The sequence below is a fragment of the Ambystoma mexicanum genome, chromosome 9, assembly GCF_040938575.1.
Source record: "Ambystoma mexicanum isolate Mex_15411 chromosome 9, UKY_AmexF1_1, whole genome shotgun sequence".
NCBI lineage: Eukaryota > Metazoa > Chordata > Amphibia > Caudata > Ambystomatidae > Ambystoma > Ambystoma mexicanum.
In genome coordinates, this window is record NC_090931.1 from 666,472,088 (window position 1) to 666,492,558 (window position 20,471).

The window sequence follows — 20,471 nt, forward strand, 5'->3', positions numbered from 1 at the left end:
GGAGCCGAAAATCGAGTCGACACCTTTTTGTCATAAGCTCCACTGGACAACAAATTGGATAGCCTAAATGACGTTTGTGGAGAATCTTTGTGATACATGCCAGTATTGTAACTAATTGGGGCATTTAATGTTAAAATAGCACTTTGCACTTTGGGTCGAATTGTAAGACCTATTGTTTTTTTACAAATGTATTACCTTGCGCTTTTTGCACAGTATGAATGGATTATGTATGTGAATGAATGTGGTTGGTTTGTATGAGTTACAGAGTTGATCACAGTTGGATGTGTGTCTTTTATGATTAAAACCAATTGTTGAATCATAAACTTAGCTATGTATTTTTAATGCATGAGATCTTATTTATACACTGTTTTCTCACCTATTTTTTATGCATTATACAAAATAAAGAATATTTTTGATAGCAATTAAATGTTTGTTTCTATGTTAAGAGATCGCAACAGAAAAGAAAAACAGTTAGATGCCATGAGAGTTTGTTTATACCATTGGGTACATACACGTTGTGAAGTCCTTTGCTTAGAAGGTCATGGATTTCGATTGAGTGTTTTGCCATGGATCTAACATTGAGAAGGCTGCAATGTTTTTTGTTTGATTTTCCTTTTGGGTTGTTTGTGTTGTTGGTTCTGTTTGGCGTGTTGTCGGTTGGGTTTCCGTTACTGGTGGTTCTCTCCTGTTTATGCCTGTTGGAGGTGGAGTTATTTTGTGCCTGGTCTCTTCGTTGAGTAGACTAATAAGGTTGATGGCAGAGTTGGTTGGTTTTGGTTTGTTCCCACTGGGACCCGTCCGTTGTTCCAGTCTTTGGTGATGTCGGAAATGTAGAGAGTAATGGATTCCAGTTTGTCCCTGATTCTCGTTGGGGTATGGTCCTCAGTGTAGTGCGGGTTGGGGTGGTTTATCAATTGTTGTGTTATGTTTGGTGTCCCAGTGGGGTCTGTATTGGTGATGCTCATTGCCTTTTCGTTTGTTGTTGCTGGTCCGTCTTTGCTTACCAAGCAGTCATATGTGGAGAGGTAGCGAGCGTTGAAGTCTGTCTTTGCTCTGTTCTTTGTTTGTGTCCTCAGGTTGTCTGGCATGTCCTTTACCCAGTTTCTCAGAGTTGTGGGATTTTGCTGGTCGCCACTTTTCTGCGTGGTTGGAGTTTCCTTATTATTTCCATTGTCCATTCTGGCTTCTTTGTCTGTCTTGTGGCGAGGCATTGTGCTCGGTTGTGGGTTGTATTCCTTTTGAATGGGCATCCTCTTTGGATTGGTGTGTTTCCTGGTCCTTGGGATTCAGTCATTGCTTTTTGTGGTTAGTTTTTGCTTGCAATTGGTGAGGTTGTGGTGTTGAACCTGTAGTTGTAGACCCTGCAGGTCAGTTGTTTACTGCTATTTCCTTTGTGGTCCTGATGTGGTTTTTGGTGTGTATCTTGTAAACCGTCATGGTTCGGTCATATGCTGGTATTTCCTTTCTGGGTCCGATGTTGTTTTTTTCCTTTTTTAGTGTTTATCTTGGAGGTCCTTTGGTTGATGTTGTAGAAAGAGGGCGGGCTCTGCGGCTAGCTAGCTGTTGAGGTGGTAAGGCCTGGTGGCTCGCGTGCCGCGGGAGAGGGTATTGGGATCGGGTACTGCTGATGGTGTGGGGACAACCTAGATTTTAGCCATTGTGCTAGTGCGAGAGCTGGGTTATGTGAAACCTGCGGTGGGTGGAGGTGTGTGGGTGGTAGACACAGCCATTACTCAAAAGGGCACCCGTACCTTAGCTACCAGGGGTTGTGGTGGGGGCCCAAGCTGGGGCAAAGCAGCAATACTTAGCTTGGGACTGCCTGGAAAGTGGGTGGAAGCCTCGGAATGCAGTCACAACCGTAAAAAGTGTTGGTGCCTAGCTTGGGGTACCTATCAGGTGGGAGAGAAGCTCAGATTGAGGACACAGCAATAATGCCAGGTATGGCTAACAAACACAGTTGGCCTCGATGTGAGATATGGCTAACTGCAATGTGGCTATCTCATATCTAGTACCACCTACGCTTGGGACACCTGAATCGAGGGAGAAGGGGCCAAAGTGGGGGCACAACAATAAGTGCAACAACCCTAGATTTGGGATACCTGGATAGAGGGAGAATGGCCTAAAGTGGGAACACAACAGTAAATGCAGAAACACCTAGTTTTGGGACACCTGGATAGAGGGAGAATGGCCTAAAAATGGTGGCACAACCATACATACAGTAGAACGTGCATTTGGGACACCTGGATAGAGGGAGAATGGCCGGAAATGGGGTACAACAGTAAATGCAGTAACACCTAGATTTGGGACACCTGGATAGAAGGAAAATGGCCTAAAATGGGGGCACAACCATAAATACAGTAGCACCTACATTTGGGGCACCTGAATAGAGGGAGAATGGCCTGAAATGGGGTACACCAGTAAATGCAATAACACCTAGATTTGGGACACATTGATAAAGGGTGAAAGGCCTAAAATGGGGGCACAAGCGTGAATGCAGTAACACCTAGATTTGGGACATCTGGATAGGGGTAGAATAGCCTCGAATGGGGGCACAACAGTAAAAGCAGTAACACTTAGAGCTTATGGTTTACTAACACAATCTGGCTAAATGTGAGATATGGCTGACTAACACAATCCGGCTAAATGCGAGATATGTCTGAATAACACAATCTGGCTAAATGTGAGATATGGCTGACTAACACAATCTGGCTAAATGCGAGATATGGCTGAATAACACAATCTGGCTAAATGTGAGATATGGCTGCCTAACACAATCTGGCTAAATGCGAGATATGGCTGAATAACACAATCTGGCCAAATGCGAGATAAGATTACTATATGAACTGTGGGCTGTACGCCTCAGACTATATGCTAATAGAGAATAAGATAAGATTGGGTTGGTCAGTTTAGTGGGGAGCAGTAATGGCTGCACCCCCTACCTGAACCTCACGTACCTTGTCAGTAGCTGCTGGTTGACAGCTGCAGGACTCACATTCTAACATCTGGAGCAGCTTCTTCCTCTGCAGGAGCTGCTCTTTGCCCCAGAGCCCTTCATTGAGACCTCTGCAATGGGCAGTTGGCTGGCCTGGTGGGATGTGTGGTAAGGGCACAATTAGCCAATCAAGAGAGGGGGCGGGTAAGTAGGCGGGAACAGGGGCCAGGAAGCAGTGGGAAGAGGCACAGATTGCCAGGTCGAAAAAGAGCTCAAAGAATGCTCAAAATACAAACTTAGCCAAGAAAATAGTTTGCAACACACACGCCTCACCTCAAGCCAGGGACAACAATCAACAATCCCACAGATGACTTGTGCGGGAGGCATATGCTACAAATGTTGGCTATTACCAGATGGCAACAAAACTGGGTATGGTGGAATCTCCACAGTGTATGATGCATAAGAGAAGTTAAACAGGAGGGAAGTTTTAAATATGGCAGATGAACTGATGTTAGTGGTGGTCACAAGAAGGAGAAGGCCCCACTGAGGTTGGGAACATTGGAGTGCACTTGGGCCTGGAGATTTCCAGGGTGTCTGGAGCAGAAGCTACTGGCATTTTTGGACCAAATTGTGATATTCTCCAGAGATCCTGGTGCCATTCAAGGAGACAGAATTGGACAACTAATCAAAATATTAGGGGGATAAAAGCAGGGCCTAAAAGTTGGAGGGTTTGTGGTATGATTCATCTGTTGACTTTCTTTTCTCGTTATGGAGAACTATAGCTTTGTTTTTGGTTTCCTCATCATTCCCGGTCCATTCTGGGGTATCAGGTAATGTTATCCCCACCAAAAATATCGCCGTATATATGGTCATCGGGAACCTCCAACGGCAATATTTTTAGTGGGGATAATTTTTGGGGTTATTGGTGTCCCCCGCTCCCTTTAAAATAATATGGGGCTTGCGGGGTGTCCCCCACAGTTCCATGCCTTAATATCGCTGCAGAAATGTGGCGATATTTTTGTATGGTAATATTTTTGCGGGGATATAAACACATGGAACCCCTTCTGGTGAGTGTGGAGTTACACTTACAGGTTAGAATGGGGATGGCTATTGTTAGAAAAGAGTTACAATCTGAGACTGTAACCCAGATGCTTATTAATATGTGTAAACTTCATACCAAACTGCCTTATTGAGTATGTGTCTCAGAGATTCCATGTGTTTACACCACAAGTAGGGGTGTACCGAAATTCGGCTTCGAGTAATTATTCGGCCGAATTCCGGCTGAAATTAACTATCCGGCCTCCGGCCGAATAATTAATTAATTATTACTCGAAGCCGAATAGGTTCCCCTTTGCGTTTTGTCAACTCTCCTCTGTCCCGATTTCCTCTGCCTTTGCTTTTTGTACATTGGCGGAAGAAGAACCCACTGCCAATGATGTTTTGAAAGGCAATTTACTTTCAGTTAGCACTGGAAGCAGGCACGCTGTCGCGTATTGCGGGCGGAAACCCAGGAGGTCCCAGCCCATCCAATTATAGCACAGGGAGCGAGCGAGCGTTCCGTCTGTGGCACTTTGGCTCTCGAGATTCAGCCGTGTCTGGGGTTAATGGCCACTTAAATAATGGTGTGTGCACCAGAGGCTCCCCTTTAGCCTCCGTAGACCAACAAAACTCTTGGTACATCGAGGTAAGCACCAAACAGTCATGCGCATCAGAAAAACAGCTGATAGAAAACGCTGTACAGTACAGAGCGTGAGGAGTTCTGTGGATGTTATTTCAACAATGTAATGCGTCGCTGGCTGCTTCCCTGTTTGCTTTCTGTGGCACAGATGAGGAGTGGGGGCAGGGGAGGTGTACCAGCGAGGAGGTGGGAAAGTTAAAGGGGGGCCGCCTGTCACATATTCAAATCATTTCCCAAACTGCATGACAATGTGTGCATGCTGGGGGCTCATGGGGTTGGGGAGGGAGTGGCCTCTGAATTCTTGTCCAGACATACCGGGGGCGGGGCCTGCAGCTGTCTCCCAGGCTCTCTGGTTTCACTGCCATTAACACTTCCATGGCAGCCGAGAGCAGCTATTATATTCCAAGGAGGCACCCTCTGGAGCAGGGAGGGCCTCCCGCTGTACCCAGGGCTCGGGCGCTTTGTTGAGGAGCCATCGAATTCCCCAATGCAAAGACTGCTAGAGAGGAGCTCTAATGGCTTAAGAAAGCACGGCAGTGATGTGCTTTTTAATCCTATCCCTGGAGGACGGCACACTGCAATTCTTTCTCTTTCCTCTCTCTTTTTTCTTTCTTTCTTTCTTTCTCTGTTTCTTTCTCTTTTTTCTTTCTTCCTTTCCCTCTGTGTCTTTCTTTCCTTCTGTTTCTTTCTCTTTCTTTCTCTGTTTCTTTCTCTTTTTCTTTCTTTCTTTCCTTCTCTGTTTCTTTCTCTTTGTTTCTTTCTCTGTTTCTTTCTTTCCTTCTCTGTGTCTTTCATTCCTTCTGTTTCTTTCTCTTTCTTTCTTTCTCTGTTTCTTTCTCTTTTTTCTTTCTTTCTTTCTCTTTTTTCTTTCTTTCTTTCTTTCTTTCTTTCTTTCTTTCTTTCTTTCTTTCTTTCTTCAGGGTCCTCCCCTTCTAAAGCTTAGTTACAAGCTTAGCTAGAGCTATGATCCATTTACAAGCATGTCTTGCACTGAAGCCCTGTAAAACAAGCATTGGCAAAGCCAACAGTTTTGGCTTGTTAGGCATACCTTGACACAGTGGTAATCTAATATTCGGTAACTATTCGGCTCCGGCAGAATACTTTGGTCTTCTATTCGGCATTCGGCCGAATAACTAACCACAAGTCATTACTGCTGTAGCCCCATTTCCCTGGTTTGGCTTTGGTGCTGCAGGGAAACACTTTGCGTAGGACTGCTCTGCCACCACCCTCATCTCTGAAGTGGGAGACACCCCTGTAATATTCACAGGCATACAGGCTCGGAATAGGTCCTGACTGACCCACTTCCCAAAGACGCTCTGCTTGCCTGGCCCCTTGGCTCTACTATCTCTCTTCTGTGCATCACTTTTCTATCTTTCTCTTTACCTTGGTCTTTCTGTCTCTATTATATCTCAATCTCTGTATCTGTCTATCTGGTACTTTTCATCTTTTTTTCTCGCACTTCCTGTCAATCTATCTTGCCCTTTTCCCCTTTCTTCTCCTAATTCACTTTTGATTCTGGACTCTCACTTACTCTCTTGTAGGTCTCTTCGTTTCTCACTCCCAACCGGTTTCCTGCTCTCACTCTCTGCCAGGCTTTGTCGCTTCCCTGACCCTCTTTTGTCTCTCGCTTTCTCATTTCTCCTGCCCATCCACAACACATTTGTCTTGCCTGCTTATACCAATGGCAGTATAGTGGTGGGTAAAACAACAAATGGCAAAAAATATGTGGTAGAATAAAAATGTCACACTTGACCATCTATGCTCTGCATATCCCTTTATTAAGGCTTTTTATCATTGAATCAGCCACAAGCAGAAGCTCTGGATTATCAATCGCACTTCCACCTTGAAGCACCAACTTTCCCAATCATACAAGTTTGCTCTGAGTCTTGATTGACTTCAAAAGCCAGCCTGTTGGGAGTGCCTTGGGGTGAATGTTGCCAGAGCCTGGCTAGCTCACTGTCCTATGATTGTGCATAGGGGGGCTGGTCCCATGGATCCAAGCAAAGACATCTGTGAACCAGACCAACCAAAATTCAGACCAACCAATGGAGATCCTCTGACCATATTCAGTGAACTCTTCGTCTTCTTAAATATAGAGTGGAGGCAGGGAGGGAAAAGAAGAAAGAAAAAGCAGTGGTCAATTCCCAGCGTGGAAAACACTCAGTTACTTTCAATTCAAACATAAAGCTGTACTAAACTAAAGCAATGCCATTAACAATATTTTCAGCTCCTCATTTGACGGCTGCAACATTAATCATCTATATTTGCAATTCTTTCCATGCAGACACGATCAAGCATTCTACAATTCTTTACAGTCAATTTTCTACACAGGGTGGGGTTGGCGATCCTTGCAAACCTTGCAAAATTGTCATAATGAGTGGGCATTATGAATCATGAAACAATGTTATAGGTTAGGTTCCGTAGGTCTGGAAATTAAACTAACAGCTTCTATTTGAAGGATCAGTATGACAAAGTACCAAATGTGCATCTCTGCATTCGACGAGGTAAACATAAATGTGGGAATTTCCTAGGAAAGTCGAATCGCTGACTCCAAAAATGATAGCGTTCGCGTTCAAGGTTCTTTCTCTGTATGTTCTTGTAAAAGGCGGCCATGTGAGGTGGTCTAGTCTAACATCTTTCATCTTAATAATAGGATAAACATGCCCATTTATATCATATATGTTTGGAAAGATCTCATCTGATCTCGGTCCACCTGACTTGGAAGTTTCTAAAGAACATGATGTCATATACAAAGGCACACGCATGATATCTAGTCAATTCGAGGCTTGATGACATCACGAAGAAAAGTAAGAACTCTGGGATGCTTTGGGTCCTTTGCATCTGTTTTTTCAAAATGTGCTGGTAGTGAACAAGGAATTTCAACTTTGTCCTAACTCCTTGAATTTTAAAGTTGTGGGAACGTGCAATGGATCCCTAAAAGTGTATCCTCATGCAAACAATGCTTATGGTGATTTTAATTAAGCTTCTCACTGGTTGAGTATTAAAATGCCAGAATAATCTGACACCACATATTATGGGGATATATTTTGTGGTGGAATATGAGCAGATCTGTTTTCCTTAAGCTATTACTATACATAAAGGATCTAAAATGATCATGGCAATCAGTCTCTTTTAAATTAACTCATGAGCATTTTCTTCTGCCAGAGGTAATGGAGCTTCGCCTTACGATGACCAATAGTTGGGCGTCTGAGGGACTGACATAGAGCAACCAGTGTGCATGTGTGAGTCAGGGCCCGAAACCTACAACTTAGTAGCTGCAAAGCAAACCCACCCTTGTCGTAGGTACTCATTGGCAATATGGGACCAGATTACAGAACGTGTCCACCGGTGCAAGTGCAATTTTGTCTCGTATTTGCATTAGGGCAAAAACTGCCCAAGTGCAAAACGCATACTTTCAATGCATTTCTGCACCACTGCAAAGTTTGCCCTAGTGCTAATACTATTCTGTATTAGCAGTAGGGCAAGCTTTGCCCTGCTGCAAACATGTATAATGCATTGAAAGAAGTGGTTGTTGGCAAAGGGCACCCTTTGCCCTGGTGCTAATACCATGTAATATTGCACATACATGTGTGCAAAAGTGTTCTAACATGGACAAAATGTTTTGTGTACTAGTGTTTGTTAATACCATGCATAATTGCACTTGCACCGGTACAGAGTTTTTGTAATCTGGCCCATGGTGGCGACTCATTTCAAAATAGGTGCAACAATGAGCCTTTTAAGGATGCAATACAGAATTTGGTGCGGGAGGAAGTGCAGAAGGATTCTTGGATTACCTTAGCTGCCAATGAGAATTATTTTACAAAAAGTGCCCCATCAGGATTCAGAATTAACAAATTGTGAAGCACTATGCATTGCAGTTTGATTGCTATATGGGATCAAACTGGTTGTGTAGGCCTGAAGGCTTTTGTATTGCTGAACATTTGTTTGCTTCTCTGCTTCCGCCGCCTTTGAAACCGTCGACCACACGATACTCAGGAAGAGGCTCCTCACCCTAGGCATCAAAGACTCAGCCCTTAATTGGATCACCTCTTTCATTTCCAAATTCTCGCAAATTATTTGCCTCCCTTCTTTCACCTCCGCCCCTCGCCCCGTCACAAAAGGGGGGCCACAAGGAGCCTCCCTTTTACCCCTCCTTTTCAACCTCTACCTAAGACCACTGCCAGCTCTCATCCACTCACACAAACTTACCTGCTACTACCACGCAGACGATACGCAGATAATTTTTTAAATCCACAGTACTCCAGCCTCCCCACTTCCCGACATCACCTCTTGCCTTTCGGATATCGACCTATGTATGACGACCAACCACCTAATCCTCAACCCGGGCAAATCAGAAATCCTAATATGAGGCAAAACTGCTCTGATCCACAAACCGTACGATGGCCAATTGCCATTGGAGCCCCATCTGCCACCTCCACCTCTGTTAAAAATCTTGGATGCACCGTGGAAGCGAGCCTATATCTCTCTGAACACATCAATTCCATATCCTGAACGTGCCACCTTCAGCTACGCATTCTAAAACAAATCTTTCCCTACCTCTCCTAACCCCAAAGAGTCTCTGCAGTACTGGCCATCACCATCTCTCGCCAAGACTACGCCAACTCCCTCTATCCCTGCGTCCCGGCACGCCAGCTCAGGAAACCTCAATGAACCCAAACGCAGCAGCCAGACTGCTCCTTGCCCTCTTGCCCAGTGAACACCCCCACACCCCCACCCGCACTCAGAATATTGCACTGGCTCCCTGTTAGCCTAAGAGCAACCTTCAAAGCCATGTACATCACACACCAAGCCCTCCATAATACAGGACCTGAGTTCCTTCAGAACATAATCATCCTCTACCAGCCCCCCAGAAACCTTGATCGGCTCAGCTCTCCACCTCGCTATTCCCTCTCACCATTCCACCAGAGATGGTGGCTCGGCTTTCTCTATCCTAGCTCCCATCATCTGGAACACTCTTCCTCTGCACATCCCCGAACTGAAAACTACCTTTCCTTAAAAAAACAAAACTGCCAATTTGCCCCATTATCCAAAAACCCCTCCCTAAGAAAACTGCCAATTCCCAATCCAAGCTTAAAAACACTCAGCACCAGGTGGCGCTGGCTGCATTCTCAGCAATGCCAACTTCTCAGTACTTGACTGCGCCAGCCGCTTTCTCAGCAGCCTGGACCACACACACTATCATACACCAATCATAACCCTGTTTCCCACAAGCACCATTAGCTGATTCACAGCCCTTCATATATGAAATGTCACAGGATTGATGATTCACTGCACCTGGCGTGTACAGGAAAACAGGTAAATTGCACCCACAGTGGTTGTGATTGAATCACCACCATCGCAGTTGAACTGGTTGTGATGCACTGTAGGGAATTATCATGGCTGGACGTGTGCCATGGACATGCCTCGCACCACTAGGCCAGGTGGGGGGCCCCTATGCAAAACTCCAGGAGGGCAATCAAGAACCAGCCGGGAATAGCTTGGGTAGGAGGGAGGGGATGGGCAGGTATTCCGCAGGGATGCACCGTAGGATGGGCCACCCATGGTAAAGGTAACAACTGAAAAGGTTCAGTAAGCGCTCGATATCAGGGTAAACTCGGCACATTATACACCTAGAAGAAGCTGGAAGTACAACCCGTGCTCCTCTTGTTGCAAATCGTTGGAGCATAGACTGTCGCTATCTCTAACCATTTTATTGCAGCAGCAAGAATCGACAGAAGAAGCCAATTACCTGAGTGGACGCACAAACAACAAATCACCACCTAATTATGCTAGGTATGTATAACGCACCAGTATGGTGGAAACCGGCCACAGGCATGGCTACTAGCACACATCAGAATACAGCAAGTACTATGGCATTATGTGATCGTGCTGTTCACATAATTCTCTGCCTACTTGCACCAGGCTATGCCTCAACACCTCTGATATCAGAAAGCAGCACAGTATAATGACACATCTGGGCACAGTGAACACATAGTGAGTCTCTAGCACTCACGCCATCTCCTGACTCATCTCAGCACCCATCCACATGCCTGCCCACATGGGTTGCTCTCTACCCGAGCCTTGCAGCCCTGCTAAGCCTTATTCGGCCGAATGCACAAACGCATCCTAATCCTACTCCATGACCCCTAACACTCTGGACTACATCCTCCCACTAACGTTGCATTGAGACTATAATAATGGTAAAAGGTACTATATAACTGACAAGTACATTATAATACAATATAATCTATTTGCTTTCAGTGACTGCCGTTTAGGTTGAAATACAGGCAGTCGTTCAAGCTGAAGCAGTACAAGTCACGATGAGGATAGGAATACTTATGTTACTCGTTTGCTACTCTCCTAGTCTTTTGGTGCAGGAAGCTGGCTGGCTGGCATGGGTGAATGGGTAGGTGGATATTATCCTTAAGGATGGGTGCAGACAAGACTGGTGATTGCCAAGTGGCATCAAGCTGATTAGCAGATGTCGAGTCCGAACGGCAACGTGGGTTCATAGAGGTCTGCCCGTAAGGTAGGTTGTGGGAGCTAGAAATATGGCAGCAGTGGACGGAGTCAATGAGAAGAGGTCGGGGCAGGTCTCGGGCATGGAGAATCACGGGTGCAGTGCGTGCAGGCCTGAGCGCAGTGCTGTCTTGTGGTGCATGCAGCAGGGCCCCACACTGAGTTGAGGCTGAAGACTCATGGATTTATAGCTGTCATGAAGGACAGGTGTTCTGAGATGGAGTAGACATGTGTGAGGGGCTCGTTCCAGAGGTGTCTAGAAGCATTGAGAATAATCTTCTGCATTTGCACTAATTCAGTTCACCTTTTGGGAAAATAAGTCGTACAATACCAAGAATAAAAATGTGGATGTCATTCCATGATTTGGAAGACAAACTACTTCCATGGTTAAGATTTAGCGAGTAAACAGGTTCCATACCTTAAATATGGAAGTCAGTTTTTTAGTATAAGAATGACAAGTAGAATTCTCCTGCCTTCAGTTTTTAAAATCTGGCCCAAAACAGAAAACAAAGCAGCAATTGGATTTGTAAAAGTCAAACTGGCCACAGGCAGTGGAAGAAAGGGCTCAGAGTGAAGTACAAGCAAAATAAAAATCCACCAGCATGTTTTAAAAAAAATACTCCTGAGTCTTGAAAACTGGAAGTGGTATTTCAAATTCTTTGCAGACCTGTTGATGTCTTTGACTTCCTGGCTTCTGGTCTCCAGATGTTTTTCTAACTTTTTCAGGACTTAAAAATGTCTTAAAATGGATCAACTTTAGCCCTGTGCATGGGTGCGTTGTGCATAAAGGTTGGGGGTAATGGTGCATAGCACTTGCGTGATGGTGAATTTCAGATGTCGAATGTGCAGGTAGTAAAGTAGACCGCTCGTGAGGATACACCACTCATGAGTTCTAGCACCATGGCTGCCTCCAAACCGGGCTCCATTACCTGGTTCCTGCAATGGGGACTTACCGGGTCATTCCGACATAGGAGGACCCGGTAAGTCCTCCTTGCAGGAACCATTCCCCATTCCCATTTGAGCCCCCATAGGGCTCAATGGGAATTGGAGGGAGGTAACAAGGGGCACATTACAAGTGTCCCGTTGTTACCTCCCTCTTCCCCTCGCGGGACCCGCAAAAGACGTCTTGTTTTACCAGAAGTCTGATCCGGGTCCCGCAAAGGGAACCTCGTAATCATCCCCGACGGAATGAAGGGGGCCGGTCCCGTACCGGCCCCCTTCATTCCGTCAATGCCAGGGTCGGACTTATTTTGATAATTGTTGTTAGCGTTAAAAATGCCCCCTTATTAGTGCATAACATTCTTGTACAACATGGAGCTTCTACAACAGGTGCAGATCCCCCGCCCCCAATACATTCTGTAGCAAGAGGTTCATATTACCTTCTTTGAGCTCCTCTGAAAGGTTAAATGGAAAGAATGCAAACAAAACTCGATTATATTCCATTTAAAATATTGACACGATTGACTCCCCCCCCCCAGCCCCTACTTTATTTGTTGAATAGGGGGAGCGCATAGTTATATTATAGTTGTTACAGCTGAAGCAATATACAAGATCCAATCAATGGAACTTCCTTCCAATGTACAGAATCAGGGGATCCGTCTATTGGGCGATCCAATTAAAGGAAAACTATAAATGCAAAATGAATCGATTTTGTTTAAAAACAGGAAGTCGTCTGGGTGGTACCAACCGAAACCAGATTGGCCTGGATGTACCAGGGCTTACACAGTGAGAGAGGCACCCCAATACTCATTTGGAGCTCCACTAAATCGATTCTGTGTGATAGTTTCTATGCAGAAACATGGATTTGAGCAAAACGCTGATATTTTCATTTTGATTGCCATAATATGTCCGCCACCTTCAATATATGCTTGTTGGTGTTGATCAGCAGGTTTTGGAAGGTTGTTTTTGCATCGAACATTTGCATGGTTTGAAAAACACAAATTACATTGGGCCTAATTATTGCGTAGTGCTACCGGCGCCGTTGCTACCGTACCGCCATAATACGAGTTGTGCTCGTGCGTCTCGCTCTGCCCGCCAAGTCGGACCTGGCAGGCAGTGCGGCACCCGCAAGCGAAACTCGTGGATGCACCGGCACTGTTATGAACGGTGCCGGTGCATCCGAGCTCCCCATTCCCATTCAGCCAAATGGGGCCGAATGGGGAGTCCCTTATTACCAGCACACGGGCATGACCCGGTAATTGCCCATTCGCGGGTGCCGGATTTATTTGCATGTTTGGAGGTAGCCTGTCTGTAGTACAGGCAGGCTACCTCCAAACTTGTAATGAGGCCCATTGACTCTCTGAGTAACATGAAAATAAGAATTTGACTACATGATTAAGCTGAGGTGAATCCTTAGAACAAAGTTATCCATGTAAAATACAGTAATTGGCACGCCTGTAGTGAAAGCAGGTACCTTGACGACCCTTCATGCATACGTATTCTCTACTAAGAAAATCGCTCTCCAAAAGAGGTACTTTAGCTCACATCTACCTGAAGGTTCAAAAGGTACGCCCACTAACACAGGAAGAGCCACATTATTTTCCCTGGACTGGTGGGAACATCCCCCAAACCCTTCTATCTGGTTATGACTCGTCAGTAGTCTGTAAAGAGAGATCGATCCACACAGCATGATCAAAGACCGCCTCGTTTGCCCAGCTCTTTTGTGTGCCGTATTTGATCTGCGTGGAGCCTTGTAAGTGCATGTTTAACTGGCAACAATGTAATCAACTGTTACACATTTAAATGGCCTCTAAGATCTCCATTCTTTGTCCAGTCGTATTTGCAGAATCGGACTGGTCTCTAGTTTTTAGTGTTGGCGATTTTGCCCGATTCTTCTAGGTAGAGACATCTACCGATTGTTGACAAACATCTCTAATGTACTTTTCACTGTCCATGGCAAAACTCGCACCCCATTTATCAGCCAATTTACTTGTGATGGCTGTGTCTCATTCTTTACAAATGCTCTGTCTGGATCAAATTATCATATTGCGGTTACTTGGGATTCCACAGTCAATTCAATGTCCTGTGATTTCCCACACCAGCAGTGAGTTTCTTCCACTGATAACAGAAGAGTGTTCCTAATCAGCTGCTCTTTAAGGTAACACATGTGGAGATGAAAGTGTGGCATGGGACCTCAACAGTTTGCTTAGGAGGGAATTCCCCTGTTCTCATTTAGAGGTTGGAATACTGTGTTGGCCAAAGAGAGAGTGTAGGTTCTTATTTTTAAAGGCAAAGGTAAAAGTTGCACAGGATCTTGTTCAGAAGATACCTGTATTAGGATAATTGTCTCGGGAGCTCAGGGGCAACATGCTCGCCTTGGAAGCAAGACATCACGGAGCACCACAGGTTCGAATCTCGGGTCAGCGCTTAAATAACCTATCATATCATATATCATAACTCCATACTTCTGTCTGCTAGCTTTCAAAACCACATGCATCTCTTCCCTAACCAGCCATGTTCTCAGTTGTAGGACTTTACTCCAATGACTGAATGCCCCCTCCCATTAGATAGAGCTCGGCTTGACTGTGTTACTAACAACCCCCCTGAAGGTTCTATGCTCTAAAGTAAAGGAGAGGCTTTTCCCAATAAATCAGGAATTTGAGAATGTACACACGATGTGTTGTTTACAGCCATCTGCAACTTCTTTGCTGATGTTGCTCGTAGGTGCATGCAGGTGCATAGCCTCTGCACAGATGGGCCACCACTACTGCACAGCATTTGGAGAAGTCCTCTGGAGACGGCGGCAGGGCAGCATGCACAACAGGAAGAGGGCACGCTTTACCATGCAACAGAGGTCATTTTGGTACGGCTTTCTCATGGGCATGCGAAAGTAAGCTTCTGGGTGATCTAGCGAGCAAAATAGATCACCTTGCAAGAGAATGACAAGAAGCAATTGAAGAATCCGAATCTTGGGGATTCGTCAGAGATGTGTAGTGAGGCACTAGGTCTACTATCATGCCCTGTCGTAGCGTGGGTCCCGAGAGGAATGACACAGGAGGTGCTCCCAGGTTGAAGCCACTCAATAGCACCCACTCTCAATTAGCAGGACAAAGTCTTCGTCTCAGTGATCAATCAGGATTGATGGCACAAACTGTTAGCTGTGCCCAATCTAACCAGTCTCTATCACCCACTTGTCTGTCCAGATTCCTTCCCAATGAGCGTGGAAGTCCCGAACCTTTGCCCCAGGGGAGTATCAGGCACTGGCGGTCGGGCTGCACCAAGTCATTGCGATTTGGACTGCATCAATATTTTGGGGCTGTGTGCAGAAGACTCCTCAGTCTGACCCTATAAACAAGGGTGTGTTTGTCATGGTTGGATTCTCTATGGGTGCTTGCGGTAAGGTGGGACTATACAACAACTACAGAAAAAACAGTGCCTGGTGAAAAGAATATATTCTCTGCTGAACAAAATGTACCCACCGGTGTAAAAATGAATAAAGCAGAATCTGGAAACAGGTAAAGAGATCATGAGAAGACCATGCTAAGTGGAAAAAATGAATCAGTGGTGAACACAAATGGTTCAGAGGATTGTGGGAGTCCTGTCAGTTGCGAGAGTTCTAGCAAGGTCCCTAGAGTGCTAACGGCATTGAGGACACTCAATGCATTATTGTATTGAAAAGGATGGAAATTCAATTTAAAAAAATGTCTGGGATAAGAAAAGATGTTATAAGACTTCAGAGTAACCTCTAGAGCGGGGTTGTCCAACTCCAGGCCTCGAGGGCTGGATCCATGTCAGATTTTTAAGATACCCCCATTAACATTCATGGGATAAATTTGTATGCAATGATTGTAAATGTATGCACAAGAGGGATATCCTGAAAACCCATAAGGATTCCGTCGCTCTATGCCTGGAGTTGGACATCCCTGCTCTAGAGCAAATAAGTTGGAGTTGAGCCTGACTCAGCCGGGTGAGACAACAAAAAAAACAGTTCCATCATTATTCCGCACCCTAGCTCACTTCTGGAGTTTATACTCTGGCTGCACAGAACCTGTGTTCAGTGTACACAATATTTGACCCATTGTTTTAAAACAATCAAAAAATCAAAATAACTGGGAAGTTCATCTCAATGCGTGCATCTGATGCATTTTCTTGTAGAAATATTGCAGCATTTGAAAAAAAAAAGTTTACAGAATTTCAACGCGCTCAAGACTTTTAGAACACCCTGTAGCTGATGTGTTCAATTTCACTGGAGGGAAGGCCCTGAGTAATGTGACAAGAACTCCAAAAGCCTCAACGATGCTTCAACTCAACTGGCCAAATGACCAAGGGCAGGCGCGAGACTCCTCTCCACGCAAGGCCTAACCTGTTCCTCGGGGGAACAAATATCACAGCATCTAATACACCTAGAAGAGCGAATCAAATTTAGGAACACCCTTAAACCGAAACTGTCCAAAAAAGCGTAAACCAGACCTTGGGGCACTAGTCTAGCTACACATCACAAATTGACTCTACTCGCAAAATCACTGTTCCATAAGTGCATAGATCTTCACTTCTACCCATTTAGTGAGACTCCGGAAGGATCGCAAGCTCCGTCTACCCATGAATGGCCTTCTGGTGTACAGCTCCCACCCTTAGAACTAAACCCTCACATTTCCTGTTGTGCCCCTCCATCTCTTAGCACCTTGAAGCGGTTTTAATTGCATGTGCCGTATTGCAAATTACCAAAAAATAAATAGTGCACTAATTCATGAAATGTTTGTAATTTGTAGCAAAAGTTAAACCATGTGTAGAATTATTTTTAAGCATTGATATTTTAAACAAGCACAGTTTTTTTTTTTACCGGAATTTGACCTACCTGATTCAAAGGTTTCTTCGTCTTTCAATGATGTGGCAAAATGGCAACAAAAAAGCTCAGTTAATCACAAAGAATCCCATTTTACTTTTCATTTGTGAAGGTGCACGTTAAATAAAATGCATTTAAAATCTCCTATTAGAACAGCTGCATAAACATTACCCCATATTAGCACATGGAAATCGTTATTGACCTGTCCATAGCCCAACAGAATGTTTAGAGCGCAGTCAATAACTACTGGCATTCACTGCATTCTGGACATTTGGTCTTCAGTAGCAGACAGGCAAATAACAAGGCAATTTGCACAGAGGATGTGTTTTCAACAAGACACTTCCACTCTGGAAGGACCATTTTATTTGCTGCATCGTGCTATTTACCATGCACAAGCGAACTATGAAACATTGGAAAATGCATTCACTTTCTTATAGAAAACCAGTTTACTTTTACACGACACCTAATGCATGCTAATGGTAAACCTCTTAAAGTTAATCCAAGCTGCAAGTAAAATGCTTCCCTATGAAGCCAACCATGATATTTAAATGCTACAAAATAAAACCACTTTCAATTTACTAACTCAGTTTGTTTATTTACTTCACTCATTCTTAAAGCAGCATTTTTTACTTCACCACTAAACTCCAAAATATGAATTGCTACTACCACTCTGTGCTAATAGCCTTATAGACCTCGGGAGGGGTCATTATCGCTTGGTGGTGGTTCATTATCCTGTGATAACGACCCCTACCTAAGTCTGTAAGGCTATAATATCTAAACCCTCACTTAAGAGGAGAGCATGAATGATTGGCCAGGATCACTTATGAAGTTATTGCTGTGAAGGTCTTTAGACATCATAGAAGTCAGAATGTGTGTTCTTCGGGACAGTATTTGAGCATGCTTGGCTGCTTACTGGATACGACTAGACTGGGTGACCTTTATAGAAAGTGATATCCAAATAAATGAGAGTGACCTTTGTGATGAATCCAAGTATGTCATCACTTCTTTCCCTGGGATGGCCTCCCCACATGTGGCCAGGGGACAGCTGTCGCTACCTGAACCGGACTCTCAAGGCGGCTATGTGAGAGAGGACCACCTGTGGGAGGTGACTCTCAGGGAGATTCGAGGACATTGTTGGAAGAAAACACATGCCCTCCTGTCCCCTTCAGAGATTTCTCCTTAGTCCCTCATGGCTTAATGGCATATTGTCACACTCATCCCCCAGCTGTGTATAAGTCTATTGTGTCTAAACCACAAAGTCTCATTAGGGAGAATATATTCATGGCTGGGACGAGGAAGAGGCAGGGAGTAGTGAAGATTACTGCGCAGGATTTTCAGTATCCACTTCCCCCCAATACATTCGGAAACCGTTTCCAGAACAAGTGACACAAGGAAGAGTGACAGAGTAATGATGATCACAAGGACCGGGCAGCGAACGCTGCGGTTTAGTTGTTGGGAAATGCATAAACAGATTGGGAAGTTTAATTACGGGCCAGTCGCAGCTGACAGCAAGCTTGAGAGAGGAAAACTGTTGACGCAGAATCACGTTGCAAACTGTAAGCTTGCTGAGCACCGCGTTGTAGGCAGGGACACCGTGGCAGAAGTCAGAAAGGCATACCCGACGAAGGAACGACGAAACCAGGGTGCAGCCAGTCCACCGCTTGGCGAGAGAAAGCCTTGGGAACCGTGCATCACAAAAACAGACCCCACAGGACTGCAGCCTGGAGGAAGCACGTACGAACGCAGTACAGCAGGGTGGAGAGAAACGAAAAGGCACTAGAGACAACCGGTAAGCTCTTGGAAGAAAGTAGGGTTACCGGGTTGTCAGCGAATAAAGGTGGCTGTGTATCAGCAAAAGAAATAACCAGTCAACCTAGGAGAAGCAAGTGGGTTATTGGGTAGTTTAATAAAGGGAAACGCTTCTTGAGAACGTCATGAGCAGGAAGCAGCAAAGTCATTAAAGAAGCCAGAGAGTTTATAACACAAGTTGACAATGGTTTATTAAACCACAACCGGGGAGGAAAGAGTAACCCATATGACAAAGACCTAGCAAGCAAATATACTAAATGAAGGTTGCGAAATGAGAGTGATCCATAATATAAAGTCCTGGAAAGCAAACACACCAGGTGAAGTTAAGTATTTGAGTAATGAACTGCTTATATAACAATGTCCTTGCAGGAGAGTACACCAAGTGAAGGTAAATATGTGTGCAACAAAGTGTTTGTGTAATAAGGTCCTGGACAAAGAGTATACCAGGTGAAGTGGAGTATCTGTTCAATAAAGTGTTAAAGTAACAAAGTCCTGGCAAGAGAGTATGCCAGGTGAAGTTAGGTATGTGTGCAACAAGTGTTTATGTGATAAAGTCCTGGCAAGAGAATGTACCAGGGGAAGTTAAGTATCTGTACCATTAAATGTTAACCTGGCAGGAGAGTATACCAGATGAAGTTAAGTATCTGTGCAACAAGGTGTTTGCGAAATAAAAGTCCTGGTAGAAAGGTACACCAGGTGAAGGTGAAACAATTGTGCAACGCGACCTGGCAGAAGTATGCTCAGGTGGAGACAAACCTTAAGACTATTCTAAAAGATCCTTAAGGAAAGGTTCTTGAATTAATGAACTGTTGGGAAACTATAACGAGAAGAGGGAAGTCCTTAGAAAAAGATATATCCCTAAAGAACTGTAAAGGAAGAGAAAGCTTGGGGAAGGGAGCCAATTCCCCACAAGAAGTGAGAATACAGAGGGGATAGAGTAACCCACTTGGAAGTTGGTCTAAGGAGCCTAGGGAAGAAAGCTAATCCATGGGAAGAAGGGCATTGTTCATGAGAAAAACCTTTTGCTGAATTGGAACCTTTGTGTTGAACTTGAAAATGTGAGCACTTGGAAAAGTCAAGAAACAATCCCCCTTAAACATTTACAGTGTATTTAGAGTGTGAGGGCCAGAATAAGATTACAGAGACAGGACAGATCTTTTGTTTGGACATCTTGACACTGGACAGACTCCACAGTGTTTGGTTTGAGGTAGGAAAATCCCTCCTAGAATAGGAATAGTGAGGCATTTTCCAACCCCAATTATTTTAATAAATGTTTATAACTAAAAATATGTCTCCTTTGTGTCCGCGTCTCAGTCCTGGCTCCTCACACCTTGCAAAGTTTAAAAAACACTTAAATAGCCAGATGCTGTGGGATTTGTAAGTGGGAATAGGGACTCTGCTTTAACATATTTTTCCTTTTTAATATGGATAGCCCTGATGGACAGTGCAGTAAAGTGGTCTTTTCAATTATTATGTGGGGAAGTTCATTTATGCCATGAAAATAGTATGTTACGTCTTAGCACATGGTTAGCAGAAAGTAGTCTTTCCTCTGTACTGACACAGAAAAACGATGGCCTTCGGCTACCTACATTCTTAGATTTAGGAGAAAATCATATTTGCTCTGTTTGTAGCTTAGGATGTGTGGAAGTGTTAACATGTTGAACATGCCACAATTCCCAGTGGGGCCTTGCCTAGATATGTTTTAAATAGTGTACTGTACTATGGGGACCTGCCATCCCTCACAGGGCCCT

At 44.6% G+C, this 20,471-nt stretch overlaps 1 protein-coding gene across 20 annotated transcripts in view; it reads right to left on the minus strand.

Moving 5' to 3' along the window:
* MPP4 (MAGUK p55 scaffold protein 4) overlaps positions 1–20,471 on the minus strand; it is a 233,797-nt gene that overhangs the window by 66,917 nt on the left and 146,409 nt on the right. For 12 of the 20 annotated variants that reach the window (XM_069615485.1, XM_069615497.1, XM_069615487.1 and 9 more), the window contains 3 exons: positions 16,924–16,944; positions 12,509–12,523; positions 6,654–6,695 (listed from right to left, as the gene is read on the minus strand). The exons of 1 other annotated variant lie outside the window; for it this stretch is intronic. In XM_069615485.1, coding sequence (XP_069471586.1) covers positions 6,654–6,695; positions 12,509–12,523; positions 16,924–16,944 — 78 coding nt within the window. The remainder of the gene's footprint in view (positions 1–6,653; positions 6,696–12,508; positions 12,524–16,923; positions 16,945–20,471) is intronic. 7 more of the 20 variants (XM_069615493.1, XM_069615489.1, XM_069615492.1 and 4 more) reach the window with 7 other exon arrangements.